We start from the raw sequence: 25,696 nt of genomic DNA, 5'->3' as shown, positions 1-25,696 counted from the left end.
TTGTAATTTTGATTTGGGGCTCATCTTTAATATTTTTGTTACTTTTTCTTCCATGAGGGTATCTCATGTTATCTGGGTTATAGAAATATTTCTACAGAACTATTTTGGGTTGGCTTAGGCCTGGGCCCGTGGGAGTTTCACTGATGTGGGACCAGTTTTGAGGTCAATATCTTGACTGGGAATTCCATTCCTATGCTGGTATTAAAAATTTGGACATAGGCCCAGACTATTCCCAACATCCACACATGAGACTAACTGGGGTTTCACTGTCTTCATTTTTTATGAAATCTTTTTTCAATCCAAGACACCTGGCAAACAATTCTTCCTCCCAGCCCCCATCCCTGGATTGGAAGAGTTCTTTTGTCTCTTTTCACAGAGGAAAGCAGCTCTCCTGGGGCTCTGGCTTTTGTGGGACTCTCAGTTGCAGGTGGTTACTTCTCTTTTCCCAAACCCAAGCACCAGGCCCTCTTGCTGGGTCTTGAATAGCCCTTTGGGTTTTTGAATAGAACTTCGGTGAGCCCCCAGTCACCAGCCAGGGCTCAGGAACAACATCCCCTCTTTGTTTCTGCCTCTTGGGGATTTTGCTGACTCTCTTTTGAGCTTGACCAGGCATTAGCAAAAATTCTTAAATGTTTATATTTTATCCAGGGTTTCCATGTGTTTTCTTTGGGCTGGGAGAGCTACAGCAGCTCATTCCACCAAGTTCCTGGAAGGCTGCAGGTATCAGCTTGTAAGTGCCAAGTGTCAAACAAGTGATAAAGAAAAGTGTTGGCGTCATGCAGAGAAGGGAGGAATCACTGCAGACAATAATGGCTATTTGACAAATTTCAATGATAAGGGATAAGGGCAAAGCCTGCCTCTAGCTCATCCTTTTTCAAATAAATACCCACAGCTCTTTAAAACAAGTAACCTTCCTCCTTCCCAGAGGGCAGTGACTCTGTCTTTTTCTCTCTGAAACCCCATATTCACATATGGGACAGATCACAGAGAGTACACAGTAAACATCTGTTAAAGCAACAAATAAAGTGAGCATTTTGTCCAGGACACAGCTAAAAGTTCAAATACCAGAAACACTGCCTGAGAGGTGATAAATGTCATGTTACAGTAACACCCACGATATAGAATCGTATCCACATTGTGGATACATTCAGAATAGGTTAAGCAGAATCAGTTTTCTTTTAAAGTTCTTTAAGGTGCCTCAGAATTTAATGTAGCCAAGTTCAGTCCAGGCATGGCTGCCTTCCAAGCCATCTCTAACTGGCTAGGTTTTCTAAAAAGGATTTGCTCAAATGAGCATCCATAGTCCTTGGAAGGTGGTTTCAAGGTCAGCCCCGCCATAAAACCATTCCCTCAAGGGCTGTCTGTGCACATACCTGGCCAAGGCTGGTGTTTTGGAGTTACAATGGAATGCCTACCACTAAGGGGCACACCAGTACTTCTTGGGGCCTAAGCTAAGAATCTGGGCATGTGATTTTGCTCCGAATAAAATGGCCACAAAGTTTAAGCACAGATCCAATGGTGTAAGATTATGGTGATCCCAACGTGCCAGAATTACCGTGTAATTTCGAGCGAGGGAGACATCAGTACCATCTTGCAGATAGTGGGTTTCCGTGAAACTGCTGGCAATGAGACCTCTGTGGAAAAATAAAAACACCATAGAAAGATGAGTGCACAATTGCATTGATACATTGTTGTGAATGTCTCCGTGACAGGGTAGCAAGATTGTGACCTCCTTTTTTTTTTTTTTTTTAACAGATAATCCAAGGAGGCTCCCATTAGGGCTTTCCCGGTTTAGGTTCTCCGGGGAGAATTCAGAGGAGACTCAGACAACAGAGTCAGATAATGCATCCTTGGAACAATAGCCCACACACTCAATGTGCAACCCTCCCTCTCTCCCTTCCTCCCACTTCATTCCTTCATGCACACACCTGGGTGCACACACTTGCAAATGCACACATGTGTGCACCCACATATACTCTTCCATGAATAGTACAGGCAGATATCTAATTTGGGAAAACCTCCCGACTGGAAGTCACAGGCTCCGTCAACTGGAATCAATGGTTGAGCCACCCACTGGGAAAATCATTTTGATCCACTGCAGTGCCCCTGCTGGCTCCCCCGCAGGTGAGAGAACCGGCTGACAATATTGAAATGTCACAGAAGAGATTAAAACAGCAACGAAATGTTAAAAGCAGCGATGTATATATGAGGTGAGGAAAAATGATTCTGCACACCCTGAAATATTGAATTTCTAAGATAAACTGAAAGGAGGAGGAAACTGCCTGTTTATTCTAACTATTAATAAAACTTTATGCAGTCTACCAGAACTTCATTAAAGATTGCGAAGCATGGGTTACTTAGGTTTTAAATTATTTTCCAGCATCTTACATAACATGCACTATTTTATCCCACTCAACACAACCACAGGAAGTATTTCCTGTGTAACTACCGCTGCCAGGTGCTAGCTGCTGGGATACAAAGACAAGTAGGAACAGCCTCGCTCTTGATGACACCATGAGCTGGTAGGGTGATGGGTGACACAGAATCCAGTGTGAAGGGAGCGATCACGGAATAGAAACAGTCCTTCCGAGGCAAGAGAACAGAGTCTGGAGGCAGGGAACATAAGGTCGATTCATGCTGACTTTTTAGAACTAAGTCAAATGGAAACACTTCAGCTATGACAGGAAATATCCTCTCCATTTACGTAGGGAGTACAGCGATTAAATGACTTTGTAACTTTACCTCATCCCCTTCATTTCCATAGGGCGTACACCAAGTAACCAATGGAAACCTCTAGAGGGTATTTAAACCCCAGAAAATTCTGTAACGGGGCTCTTGAGCACCTATACTTGGGCCCCCTCACACCCTGTGGAGCGTAATTTCATTTTCAATAAATCTCTGCTTTTGTTTGCTTCATTCTTTCCTTGTTTTGTTTGTGCATTTTGTCCAATTCTTTGTTCAAAACACCAAGAACTTGGACATCTTCCAGCAGTAACACTTCCGGGTGTGTGGATAAGCCGTGGGTGGAGCCTCCTGCAGGGGAAGGCTTTGCAGAGGGAGCCCACAATCGGGCTCTAACGATGTAGCAGGAGTCGGCTGGGCCCAGGACGGGATGGAAGGAGAGGGGAAATCCAGGCAGATAATGTCAAGGTCAGGATCTGAAAGGCCTGGAGTCTGGGGAGCTGCGCTGGTGGAAGACACAGAAAGGTTCTAAACAGAACCTGGGTTTTCTGTGTCTGGACAACAGGGAGTCAAGTGTTGCTTTAAATACTGAACTTTGGGGATGGTGAAGGTGCTGCCTGCCCTCTCCTGTCTTCAGAGAACACTCTTCATACCATTTGGTTCTGTGTGGGGGTGGGAGGGCGATTCCTCCACACCTGATCCGGAGATGAACACGTGACCCAAGCTAAGCCCATCACCAATCTTCCCTACAGCATGTTGAGCTGGGATGTCTGGGGAGGAGGTCTTTCTTTGTTCTCAAGGCTCTGAGGATGTGGCCACCACCTCCACCCTGGTCCTTTACTTCAGGAGAATGCTGGTCAGAGAGAACAAAGCTGTCACCTTCAGGCAGGGACAAAAGGCAGGGACAGGGAGATGGATCTGCTGCCCCTGGGGCCTGCTCCTCCTCTCCTCCTCCTCCTAAGTCCCTCTCTTCTGCCTCCACCGGCTGGAGCTTGGTTTTGCAACCAGAGTCTTGACCAGTATGGCAGGGAAGGAAAAGAAGTGGGAATGATGCAAATGTCAGAGATGAGAAGCACTTTCCTTACACAGTCAGAGTTCCTTAGACCCCCTCCCAGTCAAATTCAAAACTGAGAGTCAGCTCCTTGTTTTACATGGATTGCAATATATTGAGGATATGCCTGGCTTAAATCAGTTAGACCTTGATGGCAGGTCTCTGCTGCAGTCTACTTAACAGCGAGTGTTTGAGAGAGTATGTGGAAAACATAAAACACAGACAGGCCCTCACACTCACTGGCAAAGGCACGTGGGCCTCCCGAGTGCTGCCCCTCACTCTCCTCAGCAGTGCACATGTCATGCCAGAGAAAGTTGCTTTACTTGGCAGCTTTGGCTTCTCAAACCCCTGTCTTGTAAGCTCACTTCCTCTGAGCTGCCAGAGGGGCTGCCTGGGTAGGCTCATTCACAGGGCACCCCAGCCCTGTCACACGGTCAGGAGCAAAGGAGAGGAAGAGGGGAGGGAGAGCGGGCAAGGCAGTGGGAAGGTGACAGGGCCCTGAAGAGAGGAGTGTGAAGAAGGGGTGGTCCTTGGTCACAGGTAGAGAGCTCCAGGAGGGTGGAGGAGTCTGGCAGTCTTGACAATGGAGCTGCAGCAGGTGAGCCCAGGTCAAGGGGACAGGCGAGGTGAACCAATCTTCCACAGCACAGTTCCAAAGGGAAGCAGAGAGGCAGGATGTGAAATCCAGAGATGGGACTTGAGGGGAATAACTGGAGGGATGGGGCTGAGAGGGGACATGGGCGAAGCTGCAGGGGAACAGGCAGAAGGATGCAGAGCACAGAGGGATACACACAACATGGGACAATGTGCAGAGCACGGGGAAATACACACAGCACAGGAGGATGCATGCAGCACAGGAGGACGCACAGAGCACGGGGGGAGGCACAGAGCATGGAAGGGGGATGCACAGAGCATGGGGGGAGGTACAGAGCATGGAGGAGGAATGCACAGAGCATGGGGAGAGGCACAGAGCATGGGGGAGGCACAGAGCATGGAAGGGGGATGCACAGAGCACGGGGGGAGGATGCACAGAGCACAGGGTTAGGCACACAACATGGGGGGGATGCACAGAGCATGGGGGGAGGCACAGAGCATGGAGAGGGGATGCACAGAGCATGGAGGGCGGATGCACAGAGCATGGGGTGAGGCACAGAGCATGGAGGGGGATGCACAGTGCACAGGGAGAGGATGCACAGAGCACAGGGGGAGGCACAGAGCATGGGAGGAATGCACAGAGCATGGAGGGGGATGCACAAAGCATGGAGGGGGGATGCACAGAGCATGGAGGGGGGATGCAGAGCATGGGGGGAGACACAGAGCATGGAGGGGGGATGCACAGAGCACACAGGAGGCACAGAGCACTGGAGGATGCACACAGCATGGAGGGGGGATGCACGGAGCATCGGGGGAGGCACAGAGCATGGAGGGGGGATGCACAGAGCATGGGGGTAGGCACAGAGCATGGGGGGGATGCACAGAGCATGGGGGGAGGCACAGAGCATGGGGGGAGGCACAGAGCAAGGAGGGGGGATGCACAGAGCATGGGAGGATGCACAGCGCATGGAGGGGGGATGCACAGAGCATGGGGGAGGCACAGAGCATGGAGGGGAGATGCACAGAGCACTGGGGGAGGATGCACAGAGCACAGGGGGAGGCACAGAGCATGGGGGGGATGCACAGAGCATGGGGGGAGGCATAGAGCATGGGGGAAGGCACAGAGCATGGAGCGGGGATGCACAGAGCATGGAGGATGCAGCTAAGGATGCACATAGCCTATTCTCTGTTGAGCAAGAACCCAGAGTGGCCTCAATAGTCTATAGTCTAAAAGAAGGTACACACTTGACCAGCTTCAAGATTACAGAGAAAGGAAAGGAAGAATTTAATGTAGATTAAGTTATATTAATTATTGCTTATATTATTTACTATGTATTTGTACTTCTATTTATCACATATTTTATTAATATTTTAGCAATTCAGGTCTTAACAATGTTGAAATCTTATTTGAATGAACAAGGTATATAAATGCCTAATATTAAGGGGAGTGATGGGTGCAGACATTTGTAGAACAAAGAGACATCATTCGAAGGCTTCTGACCAGGCTTAACTGAAAGCTGGTTTGGACAGATGGCCAAGGAGAACAGTCATTTTACGTATGAGGGAGATGGAAAAATCCATCAGGAAAGTGGGGGATTAGAGAAAATGAGCTTTCGATAGACAACTCTCAGCAAACTGGAGGACAGAGTAATTTTAGGGTTAAACAGCAGTAAAATTAATTAGAAGATTTTGAAATGTGACTCAGAATAGCAATACAAAGCCCTAAAACTACCCACTGCTCCTCATCGTCATCTAAGTGTCATCGGAGTTAAGCAGAAATACCACCACCGTCATGCTTGGAGCTCTGGAGAGTTCTTAAGCCCTGTGTTATGTTTTCTCTTGTCGAAAGAGAGTGGAACAGGGGCTTCTGCTTACAGCCCTGACCATGTCCCACTGCTGCTGAGGCACTAAATGATATGCTCCTTTTCGAGTTTTTCTTATACAGTCTGGAAAAGAAATGTTGATTTATGGATAAGATGCAGTCATACCACTTGTGTATGTTTTATCTTCTCAAGATATTTCGAAGGCAAGAGAGGGGAAGGGGAAGGGAAAGACAGGAACAGGAGGAAAGCCAGCAAAAGTTCATGCTCAGCGTACAACAGAGTCTTGCAAAATGCAGACAGTGGATGTTACGTGCGCTCACCACACAAATGGTAACTGGGAGGTAATACATTAGTTTATTAGCTAGATTCAACCATCCCCTTCAAAACAACACGGTGTGCCTAACAAAAACATGCAATGATGTGTCCATTTAAATAGCTAAATACCTAAATAAACACCAACTACCCTCCTCCAAAAACAAGCCCCAAACTGCTGATGGGCTTTCTGTGGACCAGCCCCAGCGCTATGAGCTGGGAAAAGCAGGCAGCTTCCTTGGTTTCCTATGCAGGGTTTGAATGAGAGATGGAGGGAAGCAATGTGACCTGATATCCGAACGCCTTCCCAGCTCTCCCTTCCAGGAATCTGCTTCCGCAGCCAGGACTCCAGGTGTCATGCGCTCCACACCCTTGGGAATGAACCCACCCTGCAGGGCTTTGTGTGCTGCTGCTGCCTGCTCTGACTTCCTCAGGTCCTGCTTGGAGATCATGCTGCCCTCCCTGCTAAAACTCTGTAGTGTCTTCCCACTGGCCCCGGGATGAAATCCCAACACCTCCCCATGGCTTCTGAGGTGCAACCTCATGCAGCCCACCCTCCCACCACACTCAATTTTTTCCCTCTAGCTCATGCTACTCTAGCCAACACTGGTCTCTGGTTGGTTCTAGAATATTCCAGACCCTCTCCCTCTGAGGGCCATGGCACCTGCTATGCCCTGTGTCTGGAACATTCTTTACATGGCTTTTCATGTAGCCACAGCTTCTTTTATCCTTCTGCTCTTGGTTTCAATGCTGTCTCCCCAGAGGGTCCCTTCCTGATCTCTTATCTGAAGTGGCCCCATCACCACTATTAGCCCCCATCGCAGTCCTCCTTTGCTTTTCTGTCTAGTATTCCTATTTTGTTTATGCATCTCCTTACTTGTTTATCTCTGCCTTCAAGAATGTGAGCCACAGGAGGCCTCCTTGGTCATCGCTGTGTCCCTCACTTCCAGCTCTGCAGAGAGCGTGCACCTCCTCCTGGCTGGAAGCATTAATAGCTGCTAAACACTCACACTGGGCCAGGTGCTGTGCTGAGCCCCTGATATCTCATTTAATCCATATATTATCTGGCCCATGGATACTATTTTTTATCCCTATTTAAAAGAGGAAACCAAGACACAGCAGGGTCAAGTGACCTGCCCAAGGTCATGCTATCCACGACAGTGTCTGGGTGGTTTTGCTTTAGAACTTGTGCTCTTAACTGCTGTGTGGCACTACCAGACCTTACAGGTTAGTCAAGCAATATTGACGGAGTGTTTGCTGCAGATGCTGTGCTAAGTGCTGGATATATATGTGTTGAGCAGATGAATACATGAATGAATAAGTGAATTTGAGAAGCATGAGGCAGGCACTGCCTCTTTTGCTTCAGGCTCTCCGCTCCTTCCTGGGTGAGAGATGGAGGGAAGCAATGTGACCTGATACCTGAACGCCTTCCCAGCTCTCCCTTCCAGGAATCTGCTTCCGCAGCCAGGACTCCAGGTGTCATGCGCTCCACGCCCTTGGGAATGAACCCACCCTGCAGGGCTTTGTGTGCCGCCGCTGCCTGCTCTGACTTCCTCAGGTCCTGCTTGGAGATCATGCTGCCCTCCCTGCTAAAACTCTGTAGTGTCTTCCCACTGGCCCCGGGATGAAATCCCAACACCTCCCCATGGCCTCCACACGTCCCACATCTTTCTCCAGCACCATGACTTGCCAGGAAGTGTGAATGAAACCAAGAAGGCGCTGGATGGAGGTTTTCTAAGATGTGTGTCTAATTCAAAAGGGGCCAGGAGTCAAAGGCCCCCGGAGAGAACTAAGCGGGGGTGGATGGACAATGGCAGTATTGGAAATGTGACAGCAATGGCCTTGCAGCCTGTAGATTTCCCCAAAGAGAAAATCCAATTAGATGGACTCTCTTATGTCAGCAAATGAAAACAGAAGATGAATGCAGAATTTCATGAGAACATTCTTTTTCTCTGCTTATTAGATTAGCTGATCTAACAAGGTACTCTGTTTCTCTCAATACCAGGAAATAAAATGCATTTTAACTGTGCCAGGAGTTGATTTTGCTATTTGCCATTTGTTGTGGGATGACACGTGACACTTAAATATTCTCTCATTTAAACAATATCTAGCATGCTGCACAATGGGAATAAGATGCTCCGGGAGGCCCCACTGGTGAAGGACATAGACCCAGAGTGGTCAGGGCTCCACGACACAGACATACCCAAAGCACCACAGGAGCCCTAGGAAAGGCTTCCAACCCAGAAGTCAGCCTGCGGAGGGGGTGCCCAAAGGAGCCAGGAAAGATGGGGAACAGTGAGCTGGGCTGGTCGGGGGAAGGTGAGGAGAGGAATGGGAAATGGGGAGGACAGCATTCCAGCGAGAGGGGACTGCATTCTCAAAGGCATGGGAGCGCAGAAACAGCACGCTAGCGGGCAACGTGAAGAGGGGAGGCGAAATGACATGGATGCCACGTGGTCAGGGTGCAGGGCCTGAGGCAGGGAGACCCGTTGCTGCTGAGACAGGCAGGTTGGGGACAGAACCTACATGCTGCCCAACACTGCTGACTTTATCCTGTGCCATGCGGAGCTGCCAAACACGGAAGGGACTTGAGCAGACATGAGCTTCAGAGCCACAGGCAGTGACAGATGAGACTTGGAGGGGAAAGAGAAAAAAACAGGCTGCAGGAGGGTTAGCAAAGAGGCTGGTGTGAGTGTCCATACAGAGCACCAGGCCGGGACACAACAGGATGGGAAATTCAGAGGGGCCCAGAATCAGGAACTGCGTGACAGACTGAGGACTCTTGGGTGATGTCAACAAAGATGGGTGACTCATAAATGAGAAAAGAGACATGAGTCCAGTCTTAGCCGTGGATATAGTTTGGATACTTGTCCCCGCTCAAATCTCACATTGAACTGTAATCCCCAGTGCTGGAGGTGGGGTCTGGTAGGAGGTGTCTGGATTGTGGGGGCGGATCCTTCATGGCTTGGTGCTGTCTTTGTGAGAATGAGTTCTTGCAAGATCCGGTCATTTAAAAGCATGTGGCACCTCCTCCTCCCACCCCTTCCTCTCAGTTTCTCCCGCTTTCCTCATTTGAGGTACGTGCTTCCACTGTACCTTTCACCATGATTGCAAGCTTCCTGAGGCTTCCCCAGAAGCTAAGCAGATAACGATGCTATGCTTCCTGTAAAGCCTGCGGAACCGTGAGCCAATGAAATCTTTTTTCTTTATAAATTACCAAGTCTCAGGTATTTCTTCATAGCAACGCAAGAATGTCCTAATCCGGCCATGCTCAGTGCTGAGAGCTGTTCTCTTTCTTGGACATGTTATGGGAGCAGGTGACCCCATGCACCTACAGTTTGGAGACATATGGTGTCCACCTTCATTTAGAGAGGACAAGTAGACTCCCATCCTTTTTGGCTGAATACTGTATTTTCTGATTTCAAAATCTTCGGATACACTGGCTGAAAATTGTTATTTAGAATTTGCATGAAAATATTACTATGTAGGTAAAGTTCTTCCTGATAAAATTTCTTGCATTTCTGAGATGATTTGAGTATTGAATCAAAACATGAATGACCTCCAAATTGCTTTCAGATCCATATTGAAATTATCTGACTTTAACTTTACCCTTATATAATTTAGTCACACAATTTGAATGAGATGGATTTCATTAAGATGACATATGTTACACTCCAAACCATGGGAGAGCTGAAGGAAACTCCCTGACCCCAGGAGTGAATCAGCCTTTCTCTCGTGTTCTGCCAGGATTCTGAAACAAGACTTTCCCTATTCGGTCTTATTTCTTGTTTACTTGTCTTCCTCCCACATTGGGTTGAGCTAAGAGGCAGAAACAACACCTCTAAACCCAGCACAATGCCTAGCATAGAAGAAGTGCCTCGTAAATAAATGAATGAGAAACTGAATATTATCATAGAAAAGCAACCAATCTGGATAGAATGTGTCGAAACTAATTGGATCAATTAAAAATAAAAGAAATATGCTTCAAATTGCTTTACACTGATTGTACAGGGGGTATGGGGTAGGGACAATCTCATTCATTCTTTCATTATTTCAAGAATTCTGAATGTTCTCCGGTCTTCCAGATCAACGCTGACAACACGTTATCAATTTCAGAACTGCTTAAATGAGGGCAACAGGGAACGAAAAGTAAGAGACTGGCATCAATTACTTAGAATATGAAAACACTTATTGATGACATGTCAACTTTTTCCTATTATTTCTTTGAAGACCATACATATTGTTTGAGGGTTTAATTATTCTGTACAGCATATTCATGCCAAAGTATCACAAGACAGTTCTAGTTTGTCAATTAACACCAGCAGGCAGTACAGATACTCTTTGCAATTAAATCATGCCAGGCAATGTAGGCTTCAGAGATTTCTTCTTCCTGGTAGATCCATTTGGTATTAAAACAAAGTATCCAACTGAGTTTTCTGCTGAAGACTTACTTTATCATGTCATCATTCCACAAATTACAAAATCATCCATATATAAATTTGGGTAATGGATTTCTTTTATTAGAATGTGGAAATACAGCTACAAATACTTTCATATGTGAGACTAAGAGCCAGAGCTTTAACAAAACATAGCATCCAATAAAGATCATAATTAAAAATCATGATCAGGATTCTCCAAGTTACTAAAATGATATTCCTTAATGAAAACTGTCTATTCCTCAATCAGAGCTAAATAAATATAGAGAAAAGATTGGGAGGGCAAACGGTATGCACCCAGACCGGACCCTGCATCCTCTGAAAACACTCACTCTAGTTTTCAGCAGAAACTCTAGACTGGCTGGAATCATGGAGGTCTTCATGCTGCTATCACTGGCTTTTCTGGACTATTTTATGAAAAGATCAGACAGTTGAAGGATTCTCTCTAAAACCAGTGTACTGAGGTATAAAATAAGAGGAGAAAAATGAAAAAGAAGAATCGAAGACATCTGGTATCTCTCACATCTCAACTTTGCTCAAACTTCTTTCAGAACTTTGTCTTTGCAAATATTTATGCTTCTTTTTTATGGTAAAACTTATCATAGCCTGGTAAATAACTCATGATCTGGGTTCTCGGCTTGGAGAATTAAAGCAAAGCGTCGCCGCCACCACCCTCAATGCCTTGCCCTCATCATCTTGCCACCTTCTTCCTGCCCCTGTTCATTGTTTGCCTGCATGTTGTAGGCCTTGGGGCATTCACTGTTTTTGAATTTTTGTTTTTTTTTTGAGACGGAGTCTCTCTCTGTCACCCAGGCTGGAGTGGAGTGGTGCGATTCTGGCTCACAGCTCACTGCGACATCCGCCTCCCAAGCTCAAGCAATTCTCCTGCCTCAGTCTCCTGAGTAGCTGGGATTACAGGCACATACCACTACGCCTGGCTAATTTTCTGTAGTTTTAGTACAGATGGGGTTTTGCTGTGTTGGCCAGGTTGGTCTTGAACTCCTGATACCTGTCTTAGCCTCCCAGAGTGCTGGGATTAGAAGCGTGAGCCACCATGCCCAGCCGGGGGCATTCACTTTTAATATGCACTGCCTTACTTTATCTTGAAAGAGACTGCATGGTAAGGACTGTAATTGCCTGCCTGATAAGGAAGAGGAAGCACTCAGAGAGAGTAAGTGACTTGTTCAAAGCCACACAGCTGAGCCCTGGAGACTAAACTCGACTCTATTTGGCTCCAAAGCCCACCTGCTCCTAACCACTGGTTGACACTGCCTTCCCAGGAAGCAGCATCAGTGTATGGTTCCGACGGTCTGAAAAAAAAGCAGCAAAATCAAATTCCGTGTTTTTCTGAAATAATTTTTCCTCCATGTTGGAAGAGACACTTGAAAATGGTGCTATGCTATTTCTCCTCACACACAATTCAATTTTGTTACAAAATCCAGATTTATTTTTGGATATAATTTCAGTATTTTGGGATCCTAACTATTTAAACTGTACATCTGTAAGAACAATGGAGCACGTACATTCCATTTTTCTTCTGTTATTCTCCCTTTACTAAAATTTTCAAAATGATCAAAACAACTTTTGTTTTCCCCTGGAATAAAAAAAGCTTCCTTGCCCAGCTCTTTCTCATTTAGTTTCACAAACTATAATAAATAAAACTGTTGATACAGCATTTTGGAAGCTGTAGGGGACAACAAAGTTTCCTGCAAAATAACTTCTTAATATACTGCTTCCATTATAAGTCACAAATACACAGAGTTTTGGGTCAAATCATGTGACACACTGAGACATGATGTTATGATTGTCTTTTGGGACTGTTCAGATGAGCCTATCTGTTCATGAACGAAGAGCTCACCCCTTTGGACTGTTGCAGACTCAGTGGAGGCCTCTATAAGAACAGGGGGGCTGCCTTGTCAACGGGCTGAAATATACGAGCAGGTGGAAACTGATGGGCTCCTGCATTCTCAGCTCTCCAGCTGGCATGAGACTCAGTCTTAAGGCTTTGGGTTGCTCTCTCCCCTTTTTAATAACCAGATACCGTTTTCAAGTCTTGGATGAGGACTTACATACCGTTTCAGGCTTTTTTTTTTTTTGAGATGGAATCTTGTTCTGTCACCAGGCTGGAGTGTAGTGGCATGAGATCTCAGCTCACTGCAACCTCCGCCGCGCGGTTCAAATGATTCTCCCGCCTCAGCCTCCCAAGTAGCTGAGACTACAGGCATGTGCCACTACACCCAGCTAATTTTTGTATTTTTAGTAGAGATGGGGTTTCACCACGTTGGCCAGGATGGTCAACTTGACCTTGTGATCCACCTGCCTCAGCCTCCCAAAGTGCTGGGTTTACAGGCATGAGTCACCGCACCCAGCCTCAGGCTGTTTTTAATGTGTCATGACTGCCTTCCTAGTATGACAGCTATCAAGTTTCAGTAACACAATTTTAAGAAAAAAGTAAAATAAAATAGGGCCTCAGATACAGGAGAAAAGTTGTAAACCCAATAAACAATTACTTCCACTGACAGTGAAGCCCTACACCCACTTCTTTCAGAATCAATCGCAAGCGTAGATATAGTAAGTCAGCTTACGTTGCATTCTTCAAACGTTTCTACCAACACGGGTAAAACAGTCATTTCTCTTAAACTTCAGAATTTTCCTTTTTCCTTTAAGAAAACAAGAGTTGGCTGTAACAGTAGCAATAGCATCAGTCACTAAGCAGCATCAGTCACTAACGTTCATTTGAGCTCTTCCTAAGCAAAGGCACTTTATGTATATTTTTTAATTTAACTTTTACAACAATCTTGGCAGGCAGGTACTTATTTGTACATGAGACACTGGAGGCAAAGAGAGGTTAGGCGACTTGGCCGGGGTCACACAGCTGGCACTGTGTAGGTGTTTCGACTTCAGAGCTCTTATTGCTATGCTTATATGACTTGTGTTTCTCCTTACTCTGACTTTTGCCTTTTCTGCCCATATTCCTTTCAAGGGACAACTATACTGAATGTAGCAATCTCTCTCTTTCAAAGCAATGATAAAGAATTTGGAGTGAGTTGGGTGAATCTATTTCCCAATTATTGCCATGGGTCAAAACTGAAAGGAACAATGAGGAACTGTATAAATTGGCGTTCTGTTTGCCTCTAGTCTGGAGAATAATCACCTTAGTCATTTTATGTGTATCAGTTGACACTATTCCACATGTAAAGGTGTGTGAAATATTCAATAATGCAAGTGAACAATCAAACCCATTTATATTTACTCATTAGTGCCACATACCGTCCACAAATAATCTACAGACCAGAAGCAAAGGGAACCTCGAATTCATTTTCTAATTGCCCTTCTTGCCCTGGACTGCAAGTGGTATTTATTAGCCACTGCTCCTTAAGCATCCGCATGGTCTATGATGTGGGAGGACATGTGACAACGAGTGATTCTTTACATCTTTATAATGACACTATGAGTTGGTATATGGCCATTTTATAGATATAGGAATTGAGGCTCAGAAGTGCTAAGAAATGTGTTCAAGGTCACACACTCTTACAGCGGCAACGGGCTTGGGTCGTTACATGCTAACATATCTTACACTCAGCCCTTGGCCATATGCATGTTGGATAGAAAAGCATACCTTTCTCTCCTCCAGTCCCAGAAAATTCGTGGTTGATTATTTTAAGGAATGCATTTACCTAACTGATTAACTGAACCTCATGCACAAAAACATTCAAGCGGAGAGAGGTGCCTTTTCAGCTGGGCTAACTGGTGGGGTCTTCCTTACTCACTTCCGAGGCCAGTTCCTGGCTCCGAAAGGCTTTCAGTCAGTATCTGCAGAATGTTTGGGCTGATACATTTCCCAGTAATAAAATGTGGACAAGAAGACCAATCTACCTTCAAAATATGTCTCTAGCAGCAGTATAGCAACAGTGGTTAAGAACAAATCTCATTCTGCCATTTTCTTCTTTTATGACGTTGAACATGAAATCTGATCTCATGCTGGCGTTTCCTCATCTAAAATGGGAATGGTAGCTCCTACCTCACAGGGATACTATACGGGAAGTTAATCTATGTTATAGATGATAAACAGGCTGAACCCACATTATGTACTCAGTAAATGGAAGCAATTATTATTATTAATAAGCCCTCTGGCTTCCATTCATCTCATCTACCATTTCTCCAGTCCCAGCCACCATTTCCCCTCACCTAACCTTCCATAATAGATTAGCCAGACTCCTGTTTTCACTCTTGAAACATTTAGGTCCGTTTTCATACAACAGCCAGCGTGAAGTTTTTAAAACGAAAACGGATCATGTCACTTCTCCACTTAAAACAGTGCACTCTTCTTACAGAACCCAGAGTAGAATTCCAATTCCCTAGTGCAGGGCTGGACGTGGTGGCTCACGCCTGTAATCCCAGCACTGTGGGAGGCTGAGGTGGGCAGATCACTTGAGGTCAGGAGTTCAAGACCAGCCTGGCCAACATGGTGAAACCCCATCTCTACTAAAAATACAAAAATTAGCCGGGCGTGGTGGCACGTGCCTGTAGTCCCAGCTACTCGGGAGGCTAAGGGAGGAGATTTGCTTGAACCCGAGAGGCAGAGGTTGCAGTGAGCCGAGATCATGCCACTGTACTTCAGCCTGGTCACAGAGTGAGAGCCTGTCTCGGAAACAAAACAAAACCAAACAAAAACCAAAAAGCAAAACACAAATTCCTTAGTGTGGACCAGGCCCACCCCCTCTACCTGCCCAATTCATCCCACTTAGGCTCTGTTGCCTCGCTTTGGTTTCCGAAGTCCACCACCCTTCTTATCTTGGTCTGGAACATTCTTCCTACTTTCTCTGCCTGGCCAACTCTTAGTAACCCTCATCCAAAATGACAGCATCTGCAGCAATCTTCCCTGCCTGCCCCTTCCTACTGGGGTTCTCCTTGTTAGCTGCTCTTGCAATGTCCTGCCCCGTTCCTTGAGCACATGGTGCCATTTCTCATTTATTTGCTCTGTCATTTGAGGTATGTTTCCCCCATTAGGGCAGAGTCTGTCTGGGTCCCTCCCCAGCCCTTACACTAATGTCTGGAACTTAGCAGATGCTCAATAAACACTTGTAGAATGAATGGAATAACTGAGAATGAGAAAAATATGGCAAAAGCACTCATACATAATAGAATCATTATTGACTTCCTGCTATTTTAGGACAGGAGGAGTTCTTTCTACTCTAAAAATAAATAAATCAATAAAACCACCAACACCACCAAAACCCACAAAACACTGACTGGTAAGACACACATTGATCCTTAGAAGTTCTACCACCTAAAATATATCTGGTTTTTACTTCATAAGATAGAATAGAAAATATACTTTACAAAATACATCTTCAAATGGCATTTGCTTAACTTCCAGAATTAAAAAAAAGTTTAGCCGACTTATTTGGAACCATCGAACCAAACACCTTTGACTCCTTGGACACACAGCTTTACACTTTAAAAATAAAATGACCTGGTGTGCGTGTCCTCTCCTCACACCAGCTGGTAGTCAAGAGTCTTCTGGTGCAGACGGGCATCTTCCACCTGGCCCAAAGCAGGGGGTCCTGCAAGATTTCAGGGCTGATGACCTGGTAAGTGGTTTCACTGAAAGCCGGATGCATTTCAGCCCTGTTTCCTTCACCCAACCAGCTCAGTGAAGAACTTGTATTAATTGGTGCTTTGAGGCAGAAGGGGATTTTCTTGGCCATGGCGGAAGCCAGCCAGCCAGCCAGCTCCCTGGCAGACTTGCAGACTGGCCAGCTGGACTCTCTTAAAAATGGACCTACATTGAACCAAACTCATAGAATGTGTGTTAGATCAAATTTGTTCCTCTCTGCCTGCTCAAACAGGGTCATGCTCTGCAAATTTCCATACCATCGCTACCAGGAGATAGACACCAGGAGGGATCTGGGGTGGGGAAAAGGATCTTCACTTTCTGAAGTGTTCTAGATTGGCCCATGGGGCAGGTCAGGTCCTCTTGCTGAGGCTACCATGAAATGTGCCTGGATTTTGAAATGGATGTCTTTCTCCCTTAAAAAAAAAAAAAAAGGCGGGGGTGGGGGGCGGTCCCTGTGTGTGAACCCAGGTGTACAGAGGCCTAATCAGGTAAAGCACACCCTCTTTCCTGTGAAGGCCCCACTGAGTTTTTCTGCTCTGATCCCCCAGGCTGAGTCAGGAGGATCCAAAAAAAGCCACGGGTTGTGCCAGCCCCAAGCAGACACCACCGCCTGCCACAGAGCTGTCAGAAAAGTACTGTGTCTGGGACAAGGAAGGGTTGTAAAATATAAAATTGTAAAATAAAACCATTAATCCCATCTGAATTCTAGCTGCTGGGTTCTTTATATGAAGTAGGCTTCTGTTTTCTTTGTTTTAAAGAAACCACAACAAGAAGTACTTATAACACCCATGCTGAATATTTCTGTTTCCCAGTAACGATTCTCCAGGTGCTTAGCTGGTTTACTATCTGATCAGCAACTGGGCTTAAACAGAACAAAACAAAACAAAACAAAACTGGGAGGGTTTTGCATTAAGATCTAATGCTGTCGAGAACCCTAGAGAAGAACCAAAGGACAGATGCCAGTGACAGTGGGCCATTCATCGACGGATCTCTCTCCAGGATAAAGACCACACCAATCAATATTCTTACAGCTGGGCCTCTGAACTATGTGCTTCCTCCATGTGGACTCTCCAAGGGTAAATGGACATTTCCCCCAGTGCCTTTAATTTCTTATTCAATTCCAGCCTCCTAGGTTACAAAAGAGTTCGGCTAATTCTAACAGCTAATTTTCCATAAGCACTTAAATGGTTTAGTCAGAATGATGGTTGGGAATATTTTATGTTGCTTTCATTATTCTTAGGCTAGGCAGGGTAATTCTTACGAATTACCTTGTTGATTTAGTTAAGTAATGCAATACATGACAAAATATTACCCTGGGTCATGAAAAATAGAGATCTTTAATAAGCATCATGGTCTCAAATTGTAAAATTAGTTAAAAACCGTGGCAGGGGTGGTTAGTTGGTTCATATTTGATTGAAGCAGTAATTCATTACATTTATGAAATCTTTAGAGTTCATTCGCTGTCCAGGCATTCTAATGTATTACTTACTTGGACTGCATTTTTAAAAAGCTGCTGGCATTAGGCAACAAGCAATCTTACAGCACTAGGCTAAGAGTTAGAACCTTTTCCTTGCGGCTTGTTCACAGCTAAGTCTCCAAGGTGTCTTGCGTATGGGACAAAACCAGATACCTACTCAAGGCACCCAGCCCAAAACATTACTTCACGTCTCTGGATGGACTTTGGCCAGAAAAAAGACAAACATGCTTCCAGTATTTCTGGCTTCCCAGCCATTGATCTGTTACTCGGATGACACTGTTGTGGTTTCTTTAGAAAAGGAAAACAGAAGAATACTTCCTATAAAGAACCCAGCAAGTAGAATTCAGATGGGATTTATGGTTTCATTTTCACACAACAATCTTGCACGCAGAGTTGGGAATTAGGATGACATCATGTGTGCTGCTAAACTCATGTTCTAGAAACATGCTCCAGAAAGGAGTTCTTCATTAGAAGCTGAAAGCTTTCCATGTGTCTGGGGAAAAAAAAATAGCTAATATGTTGAGGAGGAGGGAGGCCCAATTTAATGACTAAAAAATGTAATTGATAATGATCAGCCTCAGTAATCCCTTCTAATAGTTTCATTTTAAAAAACACCATTATGATCTCCAAACTTACTGAATTAATCAACACTTCTTGGGGTCAGAAAACAACTATATATTAAGTGCACTCCTGTATACTCAAAGACTGAGGCAATGGATCCAACCAGAAAGTAGATAAAATGTGGAGTTACTGCTCTTTATCTTTCCCACAAAGGCAGAGATTTCCAAAATTAAACAATCGCATTTCAGTTCTCGATGGGTCAGAGCATTGTTTGACCTGGAACTTCAGACTCTGGTTATTAGAGGGTCCTGGGGAATCATCACCAATTTTGTTGGGTGTAACAATGGAATTGTGTGTTATTTTGAAATTTACGAGAAAAAACAACCCCATCAAAAAGTGGGCGAAGGATATGAATAGACATTTCTCAAAAGAAGACATGTATGTTGCCAACAAACATACAAAAAAAAAAGCTCATCATCACTGGTCATTAGAGAAACACAAATCAAAACCACAATGAGATACTGCCTCACGCCAGTTAGAATGGCGATCATTAGAAAGTCAGGAAACAACAGATGCTGGAGAGGATGTGGAGAAACAGGAACGCTTTTACACTGTTGGTGGGAGTGTAAATTAGTTCCACCATTGTAGAAGAAAAGTGTGGTGATTCCTTAAGGATCTAGAACCAGAAATGCTATTTGACCCAGCAATCCCACGGGTATATACCCAAAGGATTATTTAAATCATTCTACTATAAAGACATTTGCACACATATGTTTACTGCAGCACTGTTCACCAATAGCAAAGACTTGGAATCAACCCAAATGCCTCATTCAATGATAGACTGGATAAAGAAATATGTGGCACATATACACCATGGAATATTATGCAGCCATAAAAAAGGATGAGTTTGTGTCCTTTGCAGGGACATGGATGCAGCTGGAAACCATCATTCTTAGCAAACTAACACAAGAAGAGAAAACCCACACCACATGTTCTCACTCATAAGTGGGAGTTGAACAATGAGAACACATGGACATAGGGTGGCGAACATCACACACCAGGGTCTCTCGTGGGGTGGGAGGCTCGGAGAGGGATAGCATTTAGGAGAAATACCTAATGTAGACGATGGGTTGATGGGTGCAGCAAAACACCACGGCACGTGTATACCTATGTAACAAACCTGCACGTTCTGCACATTTACCCCAGAACTTAAAGTATAATAATAATATAAACACAAATTGAAGGGTTAAGAGGAGCAATGGCATGAAGTCTGTTAGAGGTGACCTCAGAAAAGGGAGAACCACAGAAACAGCAAATGCGGCAAATCTTAACACCAGCTGAATCTGGGTCTCTCAACCTCAGCTCAGCTGACATTCGGTGCAGATGACTCTGTGCTGGGGGGATGTCCTGTGTAATGAGGGTGTTTAGCAGCATCCCTGGCCTCCACCCCCGAGATGCCAGTAACCTTCTCCCAACCAAAACTGTCCCCAGACACGGCCAACTGTCCCCTGTGGGGCAAAATCACCCTCAGTTGAGAACTGCTGGTATGTAGGAGGGATTAATACACTATTTCCTCTTCTTTTGAATATAGATTTTTTTTTTAAAGTTTCAGAGTACAAGTTTTAAAGTCAATGGAGGAACAAAAGTGTGAAAAATCACAGTGCTAATTCAGTCTCTTTTGTGGTTTGGAAAATCTTCCTGAGGAGTATAGCAGAGTCTGCCTGGGGATCCGAGACCAGAGGCCCCATCTCCAGAGAATTTCTCAGGCTGGTCTGGGACCTTGGTGTTGGGAACCACCTCAGGCCCAGGGAGTCAGCATCGCAGGGGCCTGGGGACCAGGAATGTACATTAAAAAACAAAACAAAACAAAACAAAAAGAGCATTAATATTTGAAAATAATTTCAAACTTGCAGAAAATTGCAAAATAAAATCATACAAACAACATATATATACACCTATACATCTTTTATCCAGATTCATCTGTTGTTGATCTTTTTTTTTTTTTTTTTTTTTAGTTTGGGTCTCACCCTGTCACCAGGCTGGAGTACAGTGGCACGATCTTGGCTCACTGCAACCTCTGCCTCCCGGGTTCAAGCGATTCTCCTGCCTCGGCTTCCTGTGTAGCTGGGACGTCCATTTGCTTTATGCGTTGTTCCCCTCCTACCCCTTCCCCCCACTGCCCGCCCACCAATCTTTACAAACACACACAGTGTTTTTCCTAAACCATCTGAGGATAAGTGATATACAACATGGCCCTTTACCAGCAAATACTTCATTGTATATTTCCTATAAGCACATATTCTCCTATGCATCATGGCCAGACTATCCAAGTCAGCAAATGTCACATCCAGGCAGTCCCTCACTTCTCAGTCACACCCAAGGCTCTCCCTGACCCAGCTGTGAGCTTTGCAGCCTGTCTTTCCTCCTCCCGGGCCGAGTTCAGTCCAGGGCCGGGCGTGCAATACGCCGTCGTGTCCATTTTCCCCTCTCTTTTTATTAAGAACTTTAAGACACGGTTCCCGCACAGACAACTTGCCCACTGAAGGTGTACAATTGCATGTTTTTTACCCTATTCAGGGTGGTGCCCATCTACCACAAGATGGTTTTAGGCATTCCATCTCCCCGTGCCCTTTACTTTATACTCACTACCCTCAGTCTCTTGGAATGAGACATTTCCACTGCTTTTATCTCCTATGATAATGACATATTTGAAGACCACAGTCCTCACCCCTTTTTATTAAAACAATTTTGAGTTTGTCTGCTATTTCCTTGGGACACCTTCAGAGCGACAATCCTGCGAGAATAGCCAGAAACAACGGCTTCACCAGGACCTGCAGCCAAGCTGAACAGCACAGCACACACGAGGAGGTGGTGTATTCACAAAGAAGCGAAGAACGCCGCCGAGAGAAACACACAGCACCAGGAGACCAGTGTATGCGGAGGCCACTGGGCCACAGCCAGGTGCCAGGAGTTGCAACTCACCTCCACAATGGCCTGCCTGCTAGCAGGGCAACCTTACAAAATATTATTATTATTTACTCGTAACAATAACAATTGCTCAGAAAATAAAAATCAAAACAGGCAAACCATTGGCACACCAACAGGAGATTTCTACAGGTTTTATTGTAAACATATGTTTCTAAAACAGTCAGTGGTGAGTGCCAAAAAAAACCAGCATTGAGTCGATTTTCCTTTTTCTGCGTACATGACTTGCTTTGGAAACTGCCTATACATGCCCTACATTTTTTTCTCTCATCAAAAACAATCGAGGAACAGTACGAGGAGTTCTGAAGCATAACCTAGTTGTTTCATGCGAGTGGTGAGAGAGGGACGTGATGTGATGTGGGTTCCACGTAAGAGTCGTGCTGCGGGGAGTTGGGAAAGAGTTTGCTGGTTCCATCGGACTGCACAGAAGAGCAGGGGCTCCCACCGCACATCGCAAAAGAAGGCCAGCCAGTGGCCGCCCTGCCAGCTGCTCTTGGAAGGAAGGGAAAGGCTCTCCCTTACCACTCTGGACTTCCCTGGGGGTTCAAGCCTCATGCAAGACAGCCCAGTCAGCATCTAAGCCCCAGAGGCAGGTGGGATCTGCTGTTCCCCTCTTTTGGAAACATGGGTCTTGTAAAGTCTCTCCCTGAAGCTGTGTGATGGAAATCAACATTCTGGGTGTGCTAGCTCAGCATAAAGAAAGGCTGCCTCACCCTCACCCTGCACACCACAGAGAAAGAACTGTTGCAAGAGAGTCAGGTCACTGCGGTCCTCAGGGGGTCAGAGAACCAGGCGGCTAATAAAACAAAACGGATCAGACACTGAGTTCCGGGAAGTTACTGAGCACACATAACAACTTCAGAATGATCCCAAGGAAAGAATATTCTCAGGGACTCTGATGGAAAACATACCGTGAATTAACATGCGTTCAAGGCCTTCTCTGGCCCTGCCGCCTTTCCTTCAAGGAGCTCACAACTCACCAAGAGGGTAAACATGGCTCTCGGCCAAGGCCATGATTCAAAACCCTGGCTTTGGAATCCTTCAGGGTGGGATTAATTATCATGAGGCCTCCTAGGGCATTCATTTACAGGTGATATGAAATAGAGTTTACTGTCATTTTAAATAAAGACACTAGGTGAAATTTAAGACACATGATGAGGGGAGGAAACATAAAACCAGAAATGGCAAGACACTGCCATTGCAAGAACTCTGAATCTCTCATCTAGGGCATAGTCTATCTTGTGCTCAGAATAAGTAAATAGTTAAATCAAGTACATCCCATATTATTTGTGTGTCACAGAGTAATACGATTGTTTTGTTTCAATGGCATAGGAAGCAACAGTGTAACTAAAATATGATCATCTTTTAGCCTAAAAATAATGACCTTATAAAAATAAATTCAAATAAAAGCTTAATTCCTAACGGCTCTGAACAAAATCTCTCATTGTCTCCTAAAGCGTGGAGACATGTGTGGTTAAATGGCAAGTGACCCTTCCATGTGATGTCTGGGGACTGCAGGAGTTTCCCTCTAAGGGTTTACTGCCAAAGTCTGAGAGAGGAAAAAAGTATAGAGAGAAATTGGCAACTGTGACTCCTGAACTTTCAGGAAAGGGCTCCCTTCATTTGAAACAGAGCCGCCCTGTTTGAATACAGCCATAGTGAATCTGTCATTGTGCCATGTTTTTAAGCAGGAGTGTGCCAAAGTATGTGTTTGTGTGCGCGCATACACACACACACGCGCACGCACACACACACACACACACGCGCACGCACGCGCACGCGCACGCGCACACACACACACAACGCGCACGCACGCGCGCGCGCGCACACACACACACAAACACACACAAAGGTTTACTGGTCGTAACGCACTCGGTATTGCTCATCTATGGCTGTACATCGCTGCAGGTGTGCTATGGGAAATGTTTATTAGAGCCTTTTTTTCTCTTTTTTTTTTTTTTTTTTGAGACGGAGTCTCGCTCTGTCACCCAGGCTGGAGTACAGTGGCGCAATCTCGGCTCACTGCAAGCTCCGCCTCCCGGGTTTACGCCATTCTCCTGCCTCAGCCTCCCGAGTAGCTGGGACTACAGGCGCCCGCCCCTCGCCCGGCTAGTTTTTTTGTATTTTTTTAGTAGAGACAAGGTTTCACCGTGTTAGCCAGGATGGTCTCGATCTCCTGACCTCGTGATCCAAAGTGCTGGGATTACAGGCTTGAGCCACCGCGCCCAGCCTATTAGAGCCTTTTATGAAAGGAGGGGCCAGGCTGTCAAGAAAAGACTAAGAAAAACGGAGAATTACTTTACCTAGGAGGAAAACAGAAGATAACATTAGATTGTAAATGGAAAAAAAAAAGTAATGAGATGAGAAACAGGAGATGTGATGCCAGTGAGATGTGGAACACTGATAATTACAGAATAATGACGACGGCCACCATTTATTGAACCCCTGCTATGTGTCATGCTAATATTTAATAAGCAACTCTCTCACTTAGTACATAAAAAGACTTAGAAGGTCTCAGGAATCTGACCATTTTGCGGAACGGACAACTGAGACACAAAGAGATTACGTAGCTTAAGACCACACAGCTAATAAATCAGAGATCCCGGACTGGGACCTCAATCAGTCTGACTCCAGAATCTGTTTCAAGGTTTCCTACTGAAGATTTGTGATGACGAAAGGAATCGATTTTGTTTTGCTTGGTTTTGGTTATTTAAAAGACAAAAGTAAACAACATTTTGGTTTAAGAATGTGGGAAGAATGCAGATACAAATCAGCAAATGTACAAAAAAACCCAAATGAATCCAACGCAGTGAATTCAAGGTAAAGTTAAATAATACAATCAAGAGTTGCCCCTGCTTTCTTACATTGCAAACGAGAATGGGAATTAACTGCAGTTGAAGTCCTTCTTCATTATCAGGCTTTTGGCCAAAAAGAAAGGAAGGCTTTGCATTTGAAGGGAGGTAGCTGGAGCAAGCAATGTGTCACTCAAGCCTCTGGCATCTTTGTTCAGCTTCATTAGCGAGCAATCTCCAAGCACTCATTTAACTTAGCTTATTGACCTCAATTCTGAATAAAATGTTAGTCTCTAACCTGATTTTGGAATTTTTAAAAACAATAACCGGGAAAGTTTTTGTGTCTTATTTATGCAATCGTTGATGTGAAAATGGCTGTCTGTTAAGATCTTAGCATCTACATTAGACAAACTCAATCATCACAGTCATTTAAAAACCCTTTTCTATAGAAATGGGATCTATTCTCTTACGTAGAGAATAAACATGGTCTCAAACAGTCAAAAAAAAAAAAAAAAAAAATCCCACATTGTAGTTACAAAGCTTCTTACCAGAGGAATTTGGTTTGTTATACATGTGTTCTGTTATCAAGTGACTTTTTTTACAAAGAGAATTTTGCACATTAAACTCAAATCAATAAAACATATAGGAAAATTGAGAAATACTTATATTTCCTTTTTGGCTTACCTTAGTCCTCATTGGAGGACACCTTTTTTCTTTTTTTGGATAAACATCTTTCAGATAGTTTTATAAGTAGCAATTGAAACGTTACACAAATTGTCAAACTCTCTTTCATATAAAAGAGCAATATATTTCTTTGTATGCTTGTAAAAATAATTGTTTATTTCTTACCCTTTTATGAGACTGAAAGTACTAGAACACAACAGAAACAGGCTTCAGAGAGAAAAAAAATCAAAGGAGACAAAAAGATGAAACCAAAACGCTTCTTCCAAGAGCATTTTGTAGAAAAGGTACTTTGTAGAAAAGGAAACGAGCAAATGTCTCCATTGCATGTGAACTGGAAAACATGACACACAGCTGTCAAAATCCACTCAAGCAGGCCAGGCCAGGCGCAGTGGCTCACGCCTGTAATCCCAGCACTTTGAGAGGCCAAGGCAGGTGGTTCACCTGAGGTCAGGAGTTCAAGACCAGCCTGGCCAACGTGGTGAAACCCCATCTCTATTAAAAACACAAAAATTAGCCAGGTGTGGTGGCGCACGCCTGTAATCCCAGCTACTCGGGAGGCTGAGACAGGAGAATTGCTTGAACCCAGGAGGCGGAGGTTGCAGTGAGCCAAGATTATGCCACTGCATTCCAGCTTGGGTGACAGAGAGAGACTCTTAAAAAAAAAAAGAAGAAGAAGAAG

General features: G+C 44.9%; 1 protein-coding gene and 1 long non-coding RNA gene across 2 annotated transcripts in view; one reads left to right on the top strand and one right to left on the bottom strand.

Moving 5' to 3' along the window:
- ADAM12 (ADAM metallopeptidase domain 12) overlaps positions 1–25,696 on the bottom strand; it is a 321,053-nt gene that overhangs the window by 142,265 nt on the left and 153,092 nt on the right. Inside the window, exon 4 of the mRNA XM_017858613.1 lies at positions 1,556–1,634. Within this exon, the coding sequence (XP_017714102.1) occupies positions 1,556–1,634 (79 nt within the window). The remainder of the gene's footprint in view (positions 1–1,555; positions 1,635–25,696) is intronic.
- The window catches only part of LOC108519555 (uncharacterized), an 8,912-nt gene continuing 6,583 nt past the window's right edge, over positions 23,368–25,696 (top strand). Inside the window, exon 1 of the long non-coding RNA XR_001882655.1 lies at positions 23,368–23,449. This is a non-coding gene — a long non-coding RNA (uncharacterized LOC108519555). The remainder of the gene's footprint in view (positions 23,450–25,696) is intronic.

Source organism: Rhinopithecus bieti, unplaced genomic scaffold (assembly GCF_001698545.2).
Source record: "Rhinopithecus bieti isolate Rb0 unplaced genomic scaffold, ASM169854v2 scaffold_42745, whole genome shotgun sequence".
Taxonomy (NCBI): domain Eukaryota; kingdom Metazoa; phylum Chordata; class Mammalia; order Primates; family Cercopithecidae; genus Rhinopithecus; species Rhinopithecus bieti.
This window is presented reverse-complemented; position numbering and strand designations above follow the sequence as displayed.